Here is an 18,516-nt window from a genome sequence, read left to right as displayed (position 1 = left end):
TTAATGAAGTTCATTAAAAAAAAGCCTACATACACATAACACAGGAATCCATGACATGGGCTGCCAAACTGTAATTGTTATTATTTACATAGGCCAGGTCCTTCAAGAGGATGAGGCACATGGTCTTCTGCTTACTGATACTGGAAAGATACTGCAGCTTAGACACTGGTCCCTCCTCCTGCTGTCCCTGCCAGCTCTGCTTCTTGGTGGTCATCTCCTCCCTGCCACCAAATGACTTGTGACTGCATAGCCCAGTTCCCGGCCTCCTTTCCATTCTCCTCTGACTCCCAGCCTCACTGTCCATCCCATCAGTCCCAGCCACCAGCACTGCCACCACCCTGCTTGGACGGCCGAACACAGGACAGAGGCACACTGACCCCTTGCTCTAGGTAGATCCCCACAGCCTATTCCAAATCACACTTGTAACTAATGTTTCTCAAAGGATCAGCTTATCTCCTCTAACCTAATTCTAAAAAGCCTCTTCTGGAATAGAGCCCGTGATTGTAGAAAACCTCCAAGTTGCACAATTTCAGAGCCAATGTGTACGGGACGAAAGGAGGGATCGGGTAGCAAGGTGAGAAGGCTGCCACCATGCCGGTACAGCCCAGCAGGCAGGGAAGAAAATGCAATGGATTTACAAAGAGCCAGAATCCCCCTAACTACAAAGCTGTGAAACCAACCGAAATGCAGATAGCTCAAAGTTTGATTTAAAAATTCTTCAGCAGTTATCATAAGATTATAATCATCATTCATATTTTCAAAATATATTATCTGAGATACTGTAGCTGACTCAGGGATTATGCTTCTCAGAACAGGACAAAATTCTATGGATATTAATAACATGCAGTATCTGTTTCCAGTAGTTAGTTTCTAAGGTAGGTAGGACAACAAACTTCTTTCATTATCTGTCCTATTCAGCACTACAAAGAACAAACATAAAGGTTTCATAATAATGCAGAAAAGTATAAAAAAAGAGGTTCACCAAAAGATATGGAAAATGGAAACTATCTATGTTTTTACAAGCTTCTGCATGATGCTTTAGAGGTTACTGAAAAGTTCACATTGGATATTTATAAGTAGAAAATTAATGACATGCTTACAGCAAAGGAAAGCTCAAAGAGTATGTAAATGTAATATTTCAGTGGTATTTTGGTTCATTGCATATAAATAATAACGGAAGTACTAAAAATACTCAAAGAACTGAGATTTAATACTTGGTGAGTGTCACATACTAAACTGTATTCGAAATCACAAAGAAAATTAATCAAAAGCATCAATCAATAACCAATGGTAAGCCAAATCAAGCCTTTCTGTGAAAGAAGATCATGTAGTATATGTTAAGAACGGTATCAATTACTGAGATAATATATTTAATTCTGAGAATATTTTGATAAAATAAAATTCCTCAAGCCTTGGGAGCAATAGGAATTCTGGTATCTATTTCAAAAACTATTGATTTTTTCTACATGCCTGAAAAGTTCTGTGTAATTCTTATATAAGGAAATCAAAAGTACACTATGAAATCTACTACCCCAACCCTTTTGTATGCATCTCTCATCCAAATATATTTACATTAAATAAATGTTTTTCACTGCATTTATTTATTTGAATAGTTGGGCAATATCCTTTACTATGACTTACTGATATAATGACTTGAATATTTTCCTTTTTATTTTTCTGTTCTTCATCTTATGACTACTCCAACAGTTCCTTCAGAACACACACATACAAAAAAAAAAGCAGCTGACTTATTTGAAATATTTTATATAACAAAACAGCAGGAACATTATATACACATAAGCAAAGCCATGAAAGAGTATAAAGGTGCTTGGGGAAACAAAAAATTATTTTAACTTTTTCTTTACTTCTGACACTAATTAAATACACCATATTATTTTCCTGTGGCCATCTCTTGCATTGATTGAAAATTCACTGGCTGAAAAGCCAAATACTTTAGACTACAGCAATAACAGAGATTATAAAACTTTCAGTTACACATTCAATGTCTGAAAAGGACAGGATTCTGAATTTATTCAATGTTCAATTGTTTTGTTTTGGATTTTTGGTATCAGATATAGGCAAATTCAGCCTTCCAACCATTGGTAGGATTTTCTTCTCTGTTGTTATTAGACAACATTATCAAGCATCTCAAGCCCAAATTGCTAAAAATGAGCAATGAAGTTTAGAGCAGTGATATTCAAAATCACTACTAGAACTGTGCAAGCCTTTCAGAGAGACAGTTTCATTTTAAACTCACACAATGTTGTATTTTAATCAGTGAAATCGTCAGCGAAAAGCCAGTACAAATCAGAATCTGTTCTACCATGTCACATCGTTCCTCAGGGACAAGTAACATATTGTGAAGCAAGGATTTCAAAACAAAAATGCTCTGAAACATGCTTTTAAAAACAAAGACAACTATTTGCCATCTTGAAGATCATGTGTCAAGAAAGATACTGGCTTGTACAGCCTTTTTTGATGTCACCTTTCTGATGCCTATTTATATTTGCTACAAACAAAATGATATGATGGGTCTGTATCTCTGCTTCTCATGTTTTAGTGTTTATGCGCAGCTAAGACAGCAAGCATAGTGTCAGCAGCCAGTCCAGGACAGATCAAGGGAAAACACGTGGCTCTGGCTTATAGTACCTTTGTAGTTAAAGTCAATGTGAGGGTCTGAGGAGAAAAGGCAGAAATGGGGGACAAAAAAAAGGTAATTAAATAAAGTTCAGCTTGTTCAGGTAATATTTATATATTGCATACACAGATTATCCTTCTGGGCTGCCCAACACAATCCAATATAATCAAAAGTATTGTACTGGAAAAAGGCCACAAATTACATCATCTTTCATGCACCGAATTAAATGTTCCAGCACCAGAGAGAGCTCAGGAGCATGTCTCAGGCACTGATGGATGAAAGTGATAGGGACTAGCAAGTGGCAGAATGATGTTCAGCAATTTATGGTGCCTGTTAACAGGAGGGGCAGATTGTGAGTGGTGTCAGAGAGCGGCCTCCTGAGCTGAGAGAAGAGCCAGTGGGTAAATACACGAAGAAAAAACAGGAGAGATTCTTATAAATTCCATAACCTAACAGAAACATCTCTATCTCAACAAGATTCACAACATATAACACCGGGGCTGCAATATACCTTAAATTTAAGCCAGTGAAGAGGCAGCATTACTCCCGCCTCCTCCTCCTCCTGCACAGGGAAGGCCATTTCCCACCTTTGCACTGCCAGGCCACAGCACTGGGCAGGCAGGAGGCAGGTAGCAACTGCAGTGGCAAGGGCCTCTGGTGGGGTCTCTCCTCTGCCCTCCTTCACAGCAAAGTGCAGCCACCAGCAAAGCCGTGAAACTTCATTTTAACAAATTGTATGAACCCCAATGTTCATGTTCTCCAAGACTTCATAGCGACATGTGTTTGGAGACAGGTTTACCTTGCGCAGCGGGGGCCCACAGGTTCCTCCATACTCCTCAGTACCACTGAGGTCCCTGCTGCTGGGCTGGCACAGATGTCCTGCCCCAACAAGCTAAAACTGAACAAGGAGAACCAGGCTTGGTGGCTGAAAACAGTCCCGATTGTACCTTCTCCAGCTCGCTGGTGTCTGCAACTAGTTTTGGCAAGCAACACTCCGTTACAATCCTCTCAAATAGGCCTTAAATTCATCTAATTCACTTGTCTTGGACAAGAGACTTTACCCTCCTGAGTTGTGAATAACTGGCATGTTTTACTTTCTCATTCCAGTTCTGATTGGGAAATCTAAACAATTCTCCAGTTTAGAAAGAAAGAATTTTGTACAAATCAATTTTTCCTGGGTCCTAATGTTCCTGTTGCAGGCCAATCCTACTAAATAGACAAGCTGATCCATAGTGTTACGATAACAATGCCACATTGTACCTATTCAGCTGGGGAATTAAATTGAGAAATCTCTGAAGTTCAAACTGAAAAAGTTAATCTATTGAAATCACAGTAAGAGTTTTGTATTTACTTCAATAATTAGTTGCTTATATTAATTCTTATATTAAGAATTCTCTATCTCATTTGCTATGTCAAATCAAGGAACCAGAATGTAATAATTTATTTAAAAAAAAAAAATAAAGTAAGTTACTTCTCCACCTTCTAGATCAGAAACCCACACTTTACGTGATGACAAACTGACAGAGAACTTGCTTTCAATTTGTGATTCATACAACTTTGTATTTGGAGAGTACCCCAGAAATTTGTCGTGTACACAAAAAAGAATGCAACCTCTAAAGAAATGACTGTAAATGCATGTTTTATTTTGTGGTCTAATCTGTCCTTTTTATGCTAAAAGCATGCTAGCTTTCAATTTTGCAGCATGAAAGTACAGAAATTAAACACAACCCACAGGCACACGAACATGTGACCATCATTTAATCAGCAAATCACTTTGGGTCTCACCAACTTTGGCAGTTTTACAAAATTTTTATTTCCAGCTGGTTGAACTGCTCTTGAACAACTTTTTTTTACTGCAGTAGTCACAAACTGGCTTTTCTGTATCGTCTATCATCCATGTTCTCTGTCTAAATATATTTTTTTCCAGAATATATATGACTTTCCTAACGCAAAACATCTACACTGTTCCTTTGGTACTTTTACAGTATCCTAGGAAAATAAGGGTTTTTTTCCCCCCTATAATCATGCCATTTCTCAAAGGGTACAGAAAGCATTTCTGTTCAGCATTCCTGCAACACAGGCTCACAATAACAACTGTTACTGTGAGCAAGTTTTGCACATGAAGGCAGACAGACTTCCTTTGAATCCAGCCAAAGCTCAGCTATGAGTGACTGCAGAGAGCTCACAGAATAAAAACCACCCCTGTGATCTCTGCTTGTACCATAGGTAAATATAGCTATTTCTGGAAAGAGTTTTTATCTTCTCTGTTCTGTCTCCTTTCAATTTCTCTCTTTCATGAAAAAGTTATTTCAATTCAAGGTCTCAAGTCTGAGGTTTATTTCAATATACAGTACTTTGGCATTTTTCTTTAAAATTTACAAGGATCACTTCATCCAGCTTAGAAATGTAGCTATGACTGGGGTCAACTCCTTAACCATAAGTACCAGTACTAGCATAAAAAAATTATGAGATGATGCTATCTCTCTTCGAATCCAAAGCAATTTCAAAACTCAGTATAAAATAAAGGGAGAACATTTGGCCTAAACAGCACGTTTGCAAATGCACGCCTGGAGGAAGGGTGCCCCGCGGGAAGTCCTACGCCCACGGATGGCAGGAGCTTGGCAATGGTGAGGCCGAGCCAGGTCACTGCCCTTCGGACCAGGAGAGATTCCCTGTGCAATCTGCCAGCTTTCCTTAGAAGTTGTCTTAATTTTTTTTTTTCTATTTTTTTTAAATTTAGTTTTTTCAAAATCTTTGTAATTTTTAAGAAATCCTACTCCATACAGATGGGAGGGTGTATCACCATAGATCATAAAAGGGAAAACAGTTTTAAAATGTTTTGTGACAAGCTTACTGGATACCTGTTCAAATGTTGCTGTCTTGGTTCACACCAGTGACTGGGACACACCTGGGAAGCATAGACTCACCTGACCCTGGGACACCCTTTTCTATGGCAGAATTTATTACCTTTGGACACTCTGGAGGATGCATTGGACAAACAGAAAATTTCTTAAAATATGCAATGAATACATTGGGATGTTTGACTCACGATAGGTTTGGGTAAGATGTGTTAGCACCCACGTGCTTTCCAACATCTAATACAAGCCAGGTTAAGATAAAAACAAAAAGAAAAATATTTCCTTACAACTTCCAAAGCAGTCAACAGTTAAAGATGTTTATGAAGACAAAAGTGAAGAAGCTAAATCCTTCTCCAGAAAACTTCCCACAGAATTTCCTGTTTCTACTGCATTTTCCCTCTTTCTGCATCTCTTAACCCTCAGGCTGCAACCCTCACTGAGCACCTCTTTTTGGTGAAGCACTTAGCTTTTTGTAACCAATCCGATCATTGAAGTCCTCAGTGTTTGTCACTGAGAGTTAATTTATTTCCTCCTGATTTACAAAACTGCATGGTCATTCTTCCTGTCAAAATAAATACTTTTTTGTTTCCTCAGAGACGCAGATACTGCCGCCTTAGACCAGGAATCATCTCATGTACTTGCCTGGTTTAATGAACATTTCTTTGCCTCAATCAGGGTAATGTTTCTTTTCTTCTCCTGCCCTTTGGTGACTTGTTGAGCCTGTTGTCTTCTCGTAAGGTTTGTATTGTAATCTATACGTAACCTACACAAATATGTTAGCCCATGTATAGGTTGACTATTACTAAAACATAAAAAGGATTAATGGATCATGGCACATTGCTGATTCAATAGATCAAACATGACAACAACTACCAGCAGCCATTAGCCAACATAGTTTAATTAAAATCTGTAAAAATTCAGCTGTCCATATTACTTGAATTATGGTACTGTGTTTGCAGATATATACACACAAATACATATCTTTAATGAAATGTGTGCACCAGTTCATAACAACATTAACCATTTCCTCCATAAGAAAATGTTCCACGTATGCAACCCCGCTCCACCTAGTTTTTCTATACACATGGCATACTGCCTCAGGGCCTGCTGAATTCTTCTCTTTGGCATCCTCTCTAAATTTCTCTTTATCCTTTCTCTAATTCTTTCAATTTGAATAGTTTATTATTCTACACAAACACAATCTAGACTAAACTCACTTCTAGCCTCACATTTGGACTTTTGCAATTAAGTTCTTCTAGTATAATGACAAATGAATATTGGCATACCTCACGTATGTTTTGCCAAAAGCTGGAAAACTTAAGATACAGGAATTGCACTGACAACATAACTGCTAAACAGTATTTTCCTTTTCTAAAAACCTATAGCCTAATAACAATGTTTCATCACTTGTTATTTTAATATTATTATGTGGTAATAGAGATTCTGCAAAATGGATAATAATCCATTGCCATATTTCTTTCTGCTCACAAGACAGATTGGGTAACATCAATCAATGGATACAGCCTGAAAGGGATTGTATGTCTAAGCTTTTCCTTCCTTAGCTGCTGGAGACCAAGAACCACCGTCTTATATTTATTTACTGGTGCTGGTTTTGTGCAGGCCCATGCTATTTCAGCACACTTTCAATATTGTGGGAGAAAAACAGGACTAAAACCCATGAGATTAAATGTACTACACCATTTTTTCTTTCTTCTCCTTTGGACAATCTTTTACTATGTTTGATTCTGATTAGGCAGATAATTAATCAAACTAGTTTATCTTTTACGTGGTCTGCAGTAGGCCAAGTCTTGCACATAAATGCTGCTCTTAGAAATAGTAAAATATCCAGTTTCAGTAAAATCTGTGGCTCCCAGATTAATTCAATAAAAGAAGAACATGAAGAGTATATTAGGTAATATATTTAGCTCACATTTACAACTAGGAAGATAAGAGTTAAACGGACCCACTTATTTCCAAGTCAGGTAAAAATAAAGAAACTTGAGAAAGTTGTATATGCAACTTACTGAAAAAGCCCACATAATCACAAAATATGGGAAAAGCATTAATAAAGAAAAAGAAAACTATTTTAACTGGGATAGTTTCTGGAAAAAACAAATGGAAATAGAGAAGCAATAAATGAAGCAAGATGTTTCTACTGAAAATAGAGGTATCAATGCCTGTTATAGCGGACCAAGTTCTGTGCACAAACCCATAAACAGAAAGGATTATAAAATGTGAAGATGGTGAGTGTTATTGCTAACAGTCTGGTTACAAACTCCGAAATAGACTTCACAAGATGAAGCATCTGTCTGCATTTCACCAGATGTAGAATAAGTAGGTCACTATTCCCATAAAGATAATAATTTTCACTGCTCTATAACAGATCAAAGTTTGCAAACATTACCTTCAAATTATTATTTCCAGAAGCAACACAAAACCCAAGAGGATTCCTTCTTTCGCATCATGCCTCTAATGCCACACAGCCACGTGTGTGCATTTGAACATAGATACACGATTGCAAGTACATGCTGCAGCAGTTTCTTCAGCTGTTAAACAAATAGTATTTCAGCCAAGTGAAGCAGCAGAGTGGTTCCATCTAGAGGAAGAGTGTGTAAAAACTACTCATCCCTGATAACTAGCTATTTTTAAATAAGGAATAGGCATAAACCATTAATACAGCATGCTCAGTATAAAAGGCCTGCTACCTGGTGTCCATGAATAATCTGTTTCTTACAGCAGTGCGTGCTTGGTTGAACTGGACAGAAAAGATAATGTTGTAACCATCAGAGTTATTAACATCTACATCCTGGACAGTCCTGGTGCAGATATTGATCTGCACCCGTGAATAATGTTAAAGTAGGTATGACTAGGAATGACATATAAAAGGGCTCTACAAGTGAACTTGTTCACTGAGGTGTAAATTATACGTTCAAACCAACGCAAACCAAAACACCTCCTCAACTCTCAGCCCTAATTTCATTTCATCTTGCCTTGACTAGCAAAACTTCTTAAGAACTCCACAAAAGCCAAAAACTTTCTGCTACATATAAAAGGCACATTAACCCATTACTTAAACAAAACGTGTTCTTTCAGCTCTTTTAGGATGAAGCAAAGAACTGACCTTCTTTCAGTAATCTTGTTTGGCTTCTTCCAGCCTATCTTGACCTTGACCCTCTCTGTTTCTTCTTCCATTCACTAACCAACAACTCCCTTTTCCTTCAACATTCCTGCCAGAAGGGGAGGTTTAATCACACTGGAACCATTGCAAGACTTCCCAGAAGAGTTTCTGCTCATTGAAGCACTCTTGCTATGTTCAGCACTTCACCAAGTCTATCTTTTTGATTAAAATCTAAAAGTATTTCTTTATTTTCCTCTCATTTCCCTTTTAGAAAGTTATTAATTTTGCTACTCCGGTTTAGTATAAAGATAGTAGAAAGACATTAAACATGGCAACCTTCCTCAGAGAAGTCAGGAGACTCAATTAGTATTGTAAGACAGCCAGATAATTTATCATGACTTCACAGCCTCATAAAATTGTTATGGAATGCCAGCTCACCAGAAAATGTATTAAAATTGCCAAGTATACTTAAATTTTTCCTCCACCACTTAAGTCAGTAAGCATTGTACCCAAAGACATTACACCCAAGAAGAGCAGAATGAAAAAGTAAATGTCAAAGGGAAAAAAGACGGCCAGTAAAGAGCGCACAAAATAAACCTATAAAAGACTAAGAAGAAAGGAGAAAAACATTTTTACCAAGTGAGGATAGCAAATCTCACTGTGTATGAAGTGGGAGAAAAGGCAGAAGGCAAAGAGACTGTAAGCCGAAAAGAAATGAGGGATGAAAATTATACTATATTTTACTTGTAACAATATCTTAAGTTAGTTTTAAGTGTTTATTTTTGTTTATTAAGTGTTTATTTTTAACAAATACTCTTTTTTTCAGGTTTCATAGAAAACCTTATACTTCTGCACACATACTTGTGCAGCAGGATTCTCCGTCCATCAAAGAATTGCAGTTTTGTGGAAAGGAAGCACCTCAGGCCTCTTTCCACATGATTTGTCCACAGCCACAGGACGAAGCACTGGCGGGTCTGGAGATGGAGATTACAAGTCCTGATTCCCACTTTATTAACTCCAAGAGACTAGTAATAGAGCATACAGTGCTCTAAGTGTATGACTTATTGCAAATTTACAACTTATTTTCATGAATATAACACAGGTTTCAGAAAACACATAGCCTTTTTAAGAACAACTTATTTAAAATAGAGCTTCAGAAAACTCTAACATAATATGCATAAAATCAAAGTCAAGCGTGCTGCTGGTATAGGAGGAGGTTATGAAGGAAGCAGATAGGTTTCACAAGTCTGAGCTTTTCTTGCCAGAAACAATGAAAATAATGTCACTACTTTGATATACCCAAAGAGGTGGTGGGTAACAAAATAATGCCCTGGTTTAGCAATTAGTGATAGTATTACCAATGGAAATATGAATTCAGCCTTAACAGATGAGGATAGAGGAAAATAACTGAAATGGAGTTCTCTAATTCTTTATTTCAGTACATTTAAAATTGTCATACTGCTGCTGACTTGAAATTCTAAATATTTTAAATCTATTATTCAAGCAGTCATACTACATACAAAATGAAAGAGAGCAGGCCCTTATTGCACATATTGTCACAATATTTTGTCCACCAGCCATATTGTTATATAATTTTACTTCAGAATATACCAAGAGCTATAAATGTTCCATTTAATTCTCCTAAATGTAAGAAAGTTTTTCAAAAGAAGCCCCTTTTGCTAGTTAATTAAATTCAAAGGTCGTACCTAGGGAATGCAGCAAGAAGAGAGAATTTAAAGAAGAGGGACAAGAAAATACATTCTTATTTTGTTTCTTTAAGCAGAGGCTTTGTAGTCCAAACTCTATGCTAGTAAAATGGAACACAATCATTTAAATGCAGCCACAGGAGTCAAAAATAAGAAATTATGATCACCTAATATGTAAAAGGGAAAAACCAAAACAATTGGAGTAAATGTGTGAAGTTTCACTTGGAAAGACTGGAGCTGCAATGGAACCAGTTTAGCTTCAGTAATACTCCCCAACTTAACGAATATAGGCAATTAGACAACTGTAGCAGGGTAAATGCAAATAAAGGGGATTTATTTGCCTTTAATTTGGGCAGTGTGAAGTTTGCCCTGGTTTGGCTGGTATACAATGACTGACAGAGTCTTGGTTCAGGTCACTTTTCCTTTAAACATTGCCACACCAGTTTATTCCACTTTATTCACTTACTGTTTTCTTCCTATACTACCAAAGCAAAATATTAAAAAAGGGTACAGAAAAAATGCAAAAATACTTCCAACAGATATTTAAAATATAGAAAGTATCCCCCAAATCCAGAGATGATGAGTTGCTCCCTAAGAGTTTCATGTCAGCCATACTCATCCAGTACCAAGGACAGTCCAGTCACTTAAAAAAGTTAAAGGACTATTGTTGCTAGTCCAGCCAATTCCTTTAAAGGTGTAAATATACCATGTTTATGCTAAAACATGTCATTTAATTCTCATCATCAGAAAACCACAACTTCTTTATACTCTCTTTCCTCCTTCCCAGCATGTTGGTTTTCTGCCTACAATACACAGAGGAGAATCGTGGAGGTAAATTGTGATAATAACAATGGTTCATCAACAGCTGCCTTAGCCTGCAACTTCTCATTGCGAACAGCTCAAACTTCCACCAAAACTAACAACAGCAGCAATGAAGAAAAGAAGAGGGATAGATGCAAGACTAGAGTTGATGGCACAGGAGTATTAAGGATCATAGAAATAGCCCTTGCAGGTGCAGTCCTGGGAAGGGAAAATACAAGGCTGGGACCAATGTCAACAGAAGGAAAAGAAGTTTGCAAATCTGAAGCAAGATTTCTGCATGTCAAAACCAGAGATGCATGGTGGAAAAAAAGTAGCTATATCTGGAAAAAAATAACCTTATAAATCAGCAAAGAAGAAGAGATAGGGAGGTAGTGAGCAAAAGGAACAAGGAGAAGGACAGCATCTGCTATGATAAAGAATGGTCTGGTGAGAAGCATGATTAAGTGATAGATGGAAAAGATTACAGTCTCAAGAGGAACAGACAAAAAACCCTAGACCAAATCTAACGACACCAAAAAGAGAACATTCCCTCAGGAGGTCTGAGATATCCTCCAGACACAAGCACAAAAAGCCTGCCGTCTGGATCCTGCTCACTGCTGCAGGCAGAAAGCTCTCCAATTACAATCCCCACCATTAGAACAGAAGCATCTTGAAACAAAACCATACCAAGGTCCGTCCTTACATTAAACTAAAATACACAGTGCAAGCCATACCATAAATTTCACTACTAATCTTTAAATAAAGTTCACATTGTTTTGGAATGCATTTTGTAAGGGTGTTTTTTGGTTTTTTTTTTTTTAATATATTGAATTGTAATTAATCCTTAACAAAGGATTGAGCCAGAGTAATGAATATTTGCCTTCCAGACATCATCTCTATGCTTTATCAAATTAGTTATATATCTGAGAAAAATCTTTAAAACATTGGCTCAGACTTATTCTGAATAGTCCTTTCAGCTAAGCAAAAATGTCACTTGATAATTCTAAAAAAAAAACAAACAAAAAAAGCAAAAATTATAAAAGTCAACAAGATGAATTTTCAAACTACTAAATAAATAAGTATTAAACACAGTGTTGGGAAATCCAGACACCTAAAGATTTTAAGCTGTTATTTAAAATACAACAGATTACAGCCTATGGCTTGCCTATCCAGATCATCATATGTTGGCCCTCCCTGGCTACATTCACCTGCTCCTTGTTGTGCAGCTGTAAGAGTGGCAATAAACATGTACTCTGCAAACAGACCTGCACCCTGAGAAGCCAGGAAGCTTTGCAGTACGCTATGCTTTGCAGTACACTAACGTGCTCAATGCGCTTGGATTCGCCTGTCTTGTATGCTCCGGTAAGTGACCTACAGCTATGCATTAGGTCACTTCCAAGTTCACCATCTTGAAGAGTCGTGCAAGAAACTATATGGACTCTCCTCCTGTACCCGTCATTGCTTTCACTTGCCATGGATAAAAAGCTCAGAGTGAACCCCTATTATGTTGCCATATAAGCAATTTTTCCAGTTTGGCGGGTATTTGCACCACAGCAAATGAGACCACTCACAGCATTAAGAGGAGACAGTACATACAGTCAGGCAAAGCAGTTGACAGATAATTGCTCTGTTCAGAAACGTGCAGACTCTGGAAATACCTTGGGCTCTGTGTTCAAACAGCCTTCATTTCCAAACACTTCCAGGGAGAACAGCAGAAAGCTGAAGACAGTGCAAGATTTCTGACTGACTTCCATCAGATTGCATCTTCTGAAGGCTGAACCAATAGGTGGACAGACTAGCCTATAAAGTTTGAAAGCTGAAATATACTGGTCAGTCTTCAGGCTCCAGTGGTTTTAGATGTTCTGTGACATGCTGGCAGTAAGAGTTGTGAAAACATTTTCGGGCAACATACAATTAGTACTAATGTTTTAGACTCCACATTCCAGAAAGAGATGATTGTCCACTGGAAGAACTTGACACAGCTGCTCCTCCATACTACCCCAAATGGATCCCATTTGACAAATGGCATGACACCATCTCACAGCCAGAACTAAAGGAATAACGTGAAGATGTTATTTGGAATTATTTCCAGCTTTTGCCATCAAAATGTCCAATATGAGGGTCTTTATTTCTGGACTTGACTATTAGTATGCAGTCGTAAAGCCCATATGACACACCCTGCCATTAGAAGCTGAAGATTATGCCACACCATATTAGACAAATTTCATTAAATGCCCCCCCCCCCATCACCCTGATTACCCACCCACAGAGAGAAACTCTCAGAAGAGGAAGAGAAAGAGCAGAAACTTAGTGGATGCAGGCAGTACATGGTGGCATGCTAAAGGAAGAGTCAATGATCAGGAAAGCCTGGGGAGAATGCCTGAGCCAAATTTAATCTTGTTAACATTGTGTGGTCTGCACATCACTCAATAGCAGCAAAACCTGGAGAGAAGGTAAAGATGGATACAATCCATCCAGGCCTTCAGTTTTATCCCTGAACACAGGTGCAGGGCTAATCTCTGTGCATGAGAGCCTAACATGCAGGAGATCATAGAAAGGAGCAACATAAGAATACAACCATCTTCTCCACCAATAATGCTGCTCCTCCAAGTAAACAATGTGAGCCCACATAACTAATTGTGGTCATCTGTCTATTCCTCACCCAAAAGACCATCAAAGAGACTGATTATGCCTAAGATCTGCACAGTTTTTAGGACCTGGACCAGAAAGAGCTGTATTGGTTGCAAAACAATAGTCAGTTAGATTTGGTCATATGTTTTTGGATACATAAAGTACAATATCTTAAACTCCCCCCAAAATAAAAAAAAACAACTTCTAATTGGAGTATTCACCACCACAATTCATAAGCAACTTAAGACCTGTAAACTAATAACCCAGAATAAAAGTCTGATGTTTTTCCCCAGTGAGTCAGACGTTAATAAAAAGGGTCATATCTTGGCTCACTTTAATTTCAGTGCTTTCATCCCAAAAGAATCACACAGTACAACCTCAATTAGCCCAATGCCGTGGGGAGCACCAAAAAAATTCAATAATAACGAGTTTGGATAATCAAGGATTCAAACAACAGAGAGAATTTTCATTGTAATTAAGTTATTTGAGAACACAGTCATCTTTCATGTAATGGGGTTCGGACCAAAAAGATCAAGGGCAAACTCCATTTCACTTATCCTAAGTAAGACGGACCAACCTTCTTTTTTGTAAACAGTTAGTGAGGTACTCAGAATACCACAGGGCCCAGCAGCATACAATACCCTCTACACAACAAGTATCACAAAATGAGGTACAAACCTTAGTACTTTATAAGACATCCACTAAGCATCTTTCTCTCTGTTACCCACAAACATCCTAAAAATGATGGAGTCCATGGAGTTTAATGTGTTTAGTCTGAGACTAAACCTGAATAGATGTCATGATGGTTCACAAATCAGTATTCTGACACTTCCAAGTTGTGAAACATACTTTGCAAACAGGCAAATATTTTATTCTGTCTAGGTAATATTATTCACAGTGGCTAGTGCTACTGTTAAGTAACGATAACAAAGAGAAATGAAACGGTCGGTGGTGCATCTCAAGAGGTCATTGTTTTCATATGCCCTAAACTCCACAGGCATGAGAGAGCTAACAAGTAAGAAGTGTTTTCAATGTATTCATATTTCAATTTCTGCTTAACAGTGGAAGTAGCTATATATCAAATAAGTATCTGCATAACGGATGTCCAAGTTTTGATTTTATATTGAATGGATGGTTAAAATGAACTACACATTGAGTTTTGCATAATTATGCAAAATACTATACTGTTTAAGTTCTAACCTTGAGCAAAGATCTCATCTGAATCTCCGTGCTTCTGCCTGCTTCTTACAGAACAGTATCAACTGTTGCACCAGTGAGAACAAAATACATCTGAAGTCAAATTAGCTGTGCAAAACAACTATGATCACACTCACATTTCTAATTGTTTACATCTCTGCAATATATCTGCATATCTTCTAAAGAAGATATGTTTTCTTTTTAATAATCTTATTCTCTCCATCAATCCCGTATACAAACTTTGACTTAGATCACACCTATTTATGACCTTGCTTGTTCTGCGATCATTTTTAAGCATTGTGTAAAAGAGCTTTCTATGACACAGAGAAACACGCAGCATTCCTGACAACAGAACTATTGATACATTTGCTCTTTTCTTGTGCAACAAGCTACAAGCTGCTTGTTGCAAATACTCAGCAATTTCAATTTGCAGCCTAGCCAGATCGTTTCAACCTCCTGTTTCTTTATCACATCTATCTGACAACTGAACAGCAGAATAGAAAAGGAATGTTAAAACATAAGTTAATTACTTAGAAGATTATCACATCAGCTGAGTATAGTTCAGACATATTTCAGCTAATAGCCAATCTTTTTCATTACTAATACTTAAGCTTTGGTGCTGGCTTTCCTTGTGGAATTTATTAGAGACAGCCATTTTGCAATACAGAGCAGTCTTATCATACCAGAGTATTGAAATACCCTGTTCTGGAAAGCAAACAAACCATGCAAACCATCAGGCCATACTTCTGCCACTGTGCTACTGCTCTTTGTCAAAAGAACTACCTCACAAGATGATTTTTATGTTCCTCAGGGTCTTTCAAATAATTTTTGTGCCAGTCCATAATTGCTGAAGTGATTTTCGGTTATCATATATGGATAAATAAAGATGTCCTTTTCTAATGACTCCACTTAACGCAGAGCTACTAGCAAGAAAAAATACACCATTTAAAAAAGAAGTCAGAAGGGTCAGGCTTCCAGTCTTTTAACACCACAGGTTATTTTGAAATAAAATATATTCTTGATATGAACAAGTTCTGAAAAAGTAGATGACAAGAAACTCATACCTGTTAAAACAGTCCTTGTGTCTCTGTGCTGTAAAAACTTATTTCACAGATACTTAGTGCTCTGGTTGGTCACTCAGATATACATCAAAATACCTGCCTATGGCATACCATAACATCTCATATATTAGGAGTTGAACATACAAGTTAGCATCATTCTAATACAAATGAAAACTTACATAGGAAACCCGTACTCGCCGTCGGTGCACCAGCCCACAGCACTGCATGAAGAGGACAGCAGACAACAATCAGTGTACGCTTTCACCAAGCTTCGGTCATTCCTGTCTCCTCTGAGACACTGTCCATCTCTCCTCACTTTTCAGCCCCAGGTGCAAGGAAACAGGTAGAAAAACAGTCACCCTCCAGCTCCCAAGCTGTCCTTTTAAATTATCTTGAAGACAGATGAAACTTACTTTCTCTGAGTAAATCAATCTCTTCTGTTTCAGATGATTAAAAAAAAAAAAAAAGGGCAGAAAAAAACCCAACAACGAAAACCCAGAGGCACGTCTTTATTTCCTCAGCATCCAGTTATTACAAAGCAAATTCTGTATTCATATACACCTTTTACTACACGTGGCATAAGGTTTGTATCAACCATTCTGAATTTAGGAAAGACAGAGACATAACAGGATCTTTATATCTCAGACTACTGCAACACCCGGCTTTCCGAAGGTCTCTTGCTGCTGCTGCTGCCGCTGCTGCTGTTGTTATTGCTGCTGCTGCTATTACAGCTTTCTTCCCAATGCACAAACCAGCAAGAGCATCCTTGCTTCAGCGTTACCTCTGTTCTATCTTGGGCATATCTGATTTGTTATTTATCCCTTCCCAACAGCCTGAAAAAATGACAGAGTCTAGACTTTAATTCACTCTGGATTCTCAAGACTACAGAACCACCCTCCAAATAGTCAGATGCTTTGTCTGGCGATACGTGTTTCATATGAATTGTAGGCAGGACTGCTGAGTGGCCTTACTACCTGACTCGCATCAGAGGCACAGTCTCCTCTGCTGATACTGTTTACAAAAACAACTTGAAAGAACATCAAAACTCAGAATACAAACTTAGACTTTGGGATTAACACCCCTTTTTTTTTTTTTTTAACCTAAAACACTGACAGAGCTAATTAAATACTTGGATAATTGAGACTTATGGATAATGATTTTGAAAAGATAAATATAATGAAAAATTATTATCCTTAAAGCAATAAGGGGACACATCTGAAATCAGGTCAGATTAAATTAACCTGTTTATGATCACAGTTCATCACTCTTCTTCTGAGAGGGACTGAATATTCCAGTACTGAAAAGGCTTAATAGCTATATTATATCTTAAAATTAAATCCTTCAGTACTTTATGGCAGTGGTCTAAGAGTCTCAGATGTCTCCAGTACTGTACATCTCCAGTCAGATGAATACATAATTCACTTATGTTTTTAACACTGAGGCAAACTTAACTCTTTCATCACCAGCATTTTGCCAAAAAACAGAATACACAGTATGCTTAAAACAGTAAAATAAGAGGACCAATATATTACTTTTAAAAGATAAAGGTACTTATCTTTTTAATTTAATGACTGAGTTTATTATTAAAATCTGTAATGAAAAAAATAGAGATTATACAAGATATTTCTACTCTGTGTTTATGTAGGCTGTGTCATGATGGCTTATGAAAGAGTTAAACCTTCTCAAAAGGGTAAAAAAAAAAAGGTGATGCTCCTCAGAGATTAGTTTGGCTTCCAAGCTTGAAAGAGGGGACTCAAAAGAAGGCAAGTTACCTGTGTGAATGCAAAATGGTATCAGGTACTTAAACTGGCTGAACGGTCAGGAGAGAGTTTTATTCCAGTGGAAGATAACAAAGGTCTGCCCATAGAAGTGGGAAGGCCTCTGACTATGTGCTGAAATAACGTCACTAAGAGAGTTAACATCTACAAGCCCAAAGTCAGGCAACTAAAACTCAATTTAGGCACCTAACCGCTGCCAATTTCAAGTACATTTTTTTCATGTGCAATTTCCCTCTTAAAAAAAAAAAATAAATCAGTGGTGTTAAGCATGTGTCTTTGGGGACCAAAAAGCATATTTACCCATTCAAATATCACTAGCTTGACTGGTTTGGATTGGGTTTTTTTTTCGTAGGGTTGTGGTTTTTTTCCTGACCATCTAACAACCAGCAGTTCCTATGGCTACCAGTGGGTTGATTGGCCTTTCTTACTTTTGGTGTAAAGCCACAATTGTTAGTGAAGACAAATTGCTGATAACTCATCTCAGCTGGACCTGCAGATGATCTCAGCATCTTAAAAAATATAATAAGACTAATATAATTAACAACAGGAAATTGTGGATGTAGGGACCTGATCTATACATCTAAATCTAAGTTAGCTTTATTTTACCTCCTACCACACAGTGAGATAGGTAATGATTTATCTTTAGCAGGACAGAAGTTGGTACTTCACAATGACACATAAGGAAGTGTCCTTGTAACAATCTGACAGTCCAAAAGCAGCATACTGGA

General features: G+C 37.6%; 2 protein-coding genes across 16 annotated transcripts in view; one reads left to right on the top strand and one right to left on the bottom strand.

The window, feature by feature from the left end:
- Nucleotides 1-11,843, top strand: part of LOC148057653 (uncharacterized) — a 69,780-nt gene extending 57,937 nt beyond the window's left edge. For 7 of the 12 annotated variants that reach the window (XR_015708646.1, XR_015708619.1, XR_015708617.1 and 4 more), the window contains 2 exons: nt 6,091-6,234; nt 9,441-11,843. Coding sequence is in view for 4 of the 12 variants with exons in the window: in XM_087776340.1 (XP_087632466.1) it covers nt 6,091-6,214 (124 nt within the window). In the remaining 8 variants the exon portion in view is untranslated. The remainder of the gene's footprint in view (nt 1-6,090; nt 6,235-9,440) is intronic. The other 5 variants (XR_015708628.1, XR_015708649.1, XM_087776387.1 and 2 more) reach the window with 2 other exon arrangements.
- The window catches only part of CACNB2 (calcium voltage-gated channel auxiliary subunit beta 2), a 259,039-nt gene that overhangs the window by 170,701 nt on the left and 69,822 nt on the right, over nt 1-18,516 (bottom strand). The window lies entirely within an intron of this gene.

The sequence above is a fragment of the Nipponia nippon genome, unplaced genomic scaffold (assembly GCF_047370975.1).
Source record: "Nipponia nippon isolate SJK-2023a ecotype South Korea unplaced genomic scaffold, ASM4737097v1 scaffold_1, whole genome shotgun sequence".
Lineage (NCBI taxonomy): Eukaryota > Metazoa > Chordata > Aves > Pelecaniformes > Threskiornithidae > Nipponia > Nipponia nippon.
This window is presented reverse-complemented; position numbering and strand designations above follow the sequence as displayed.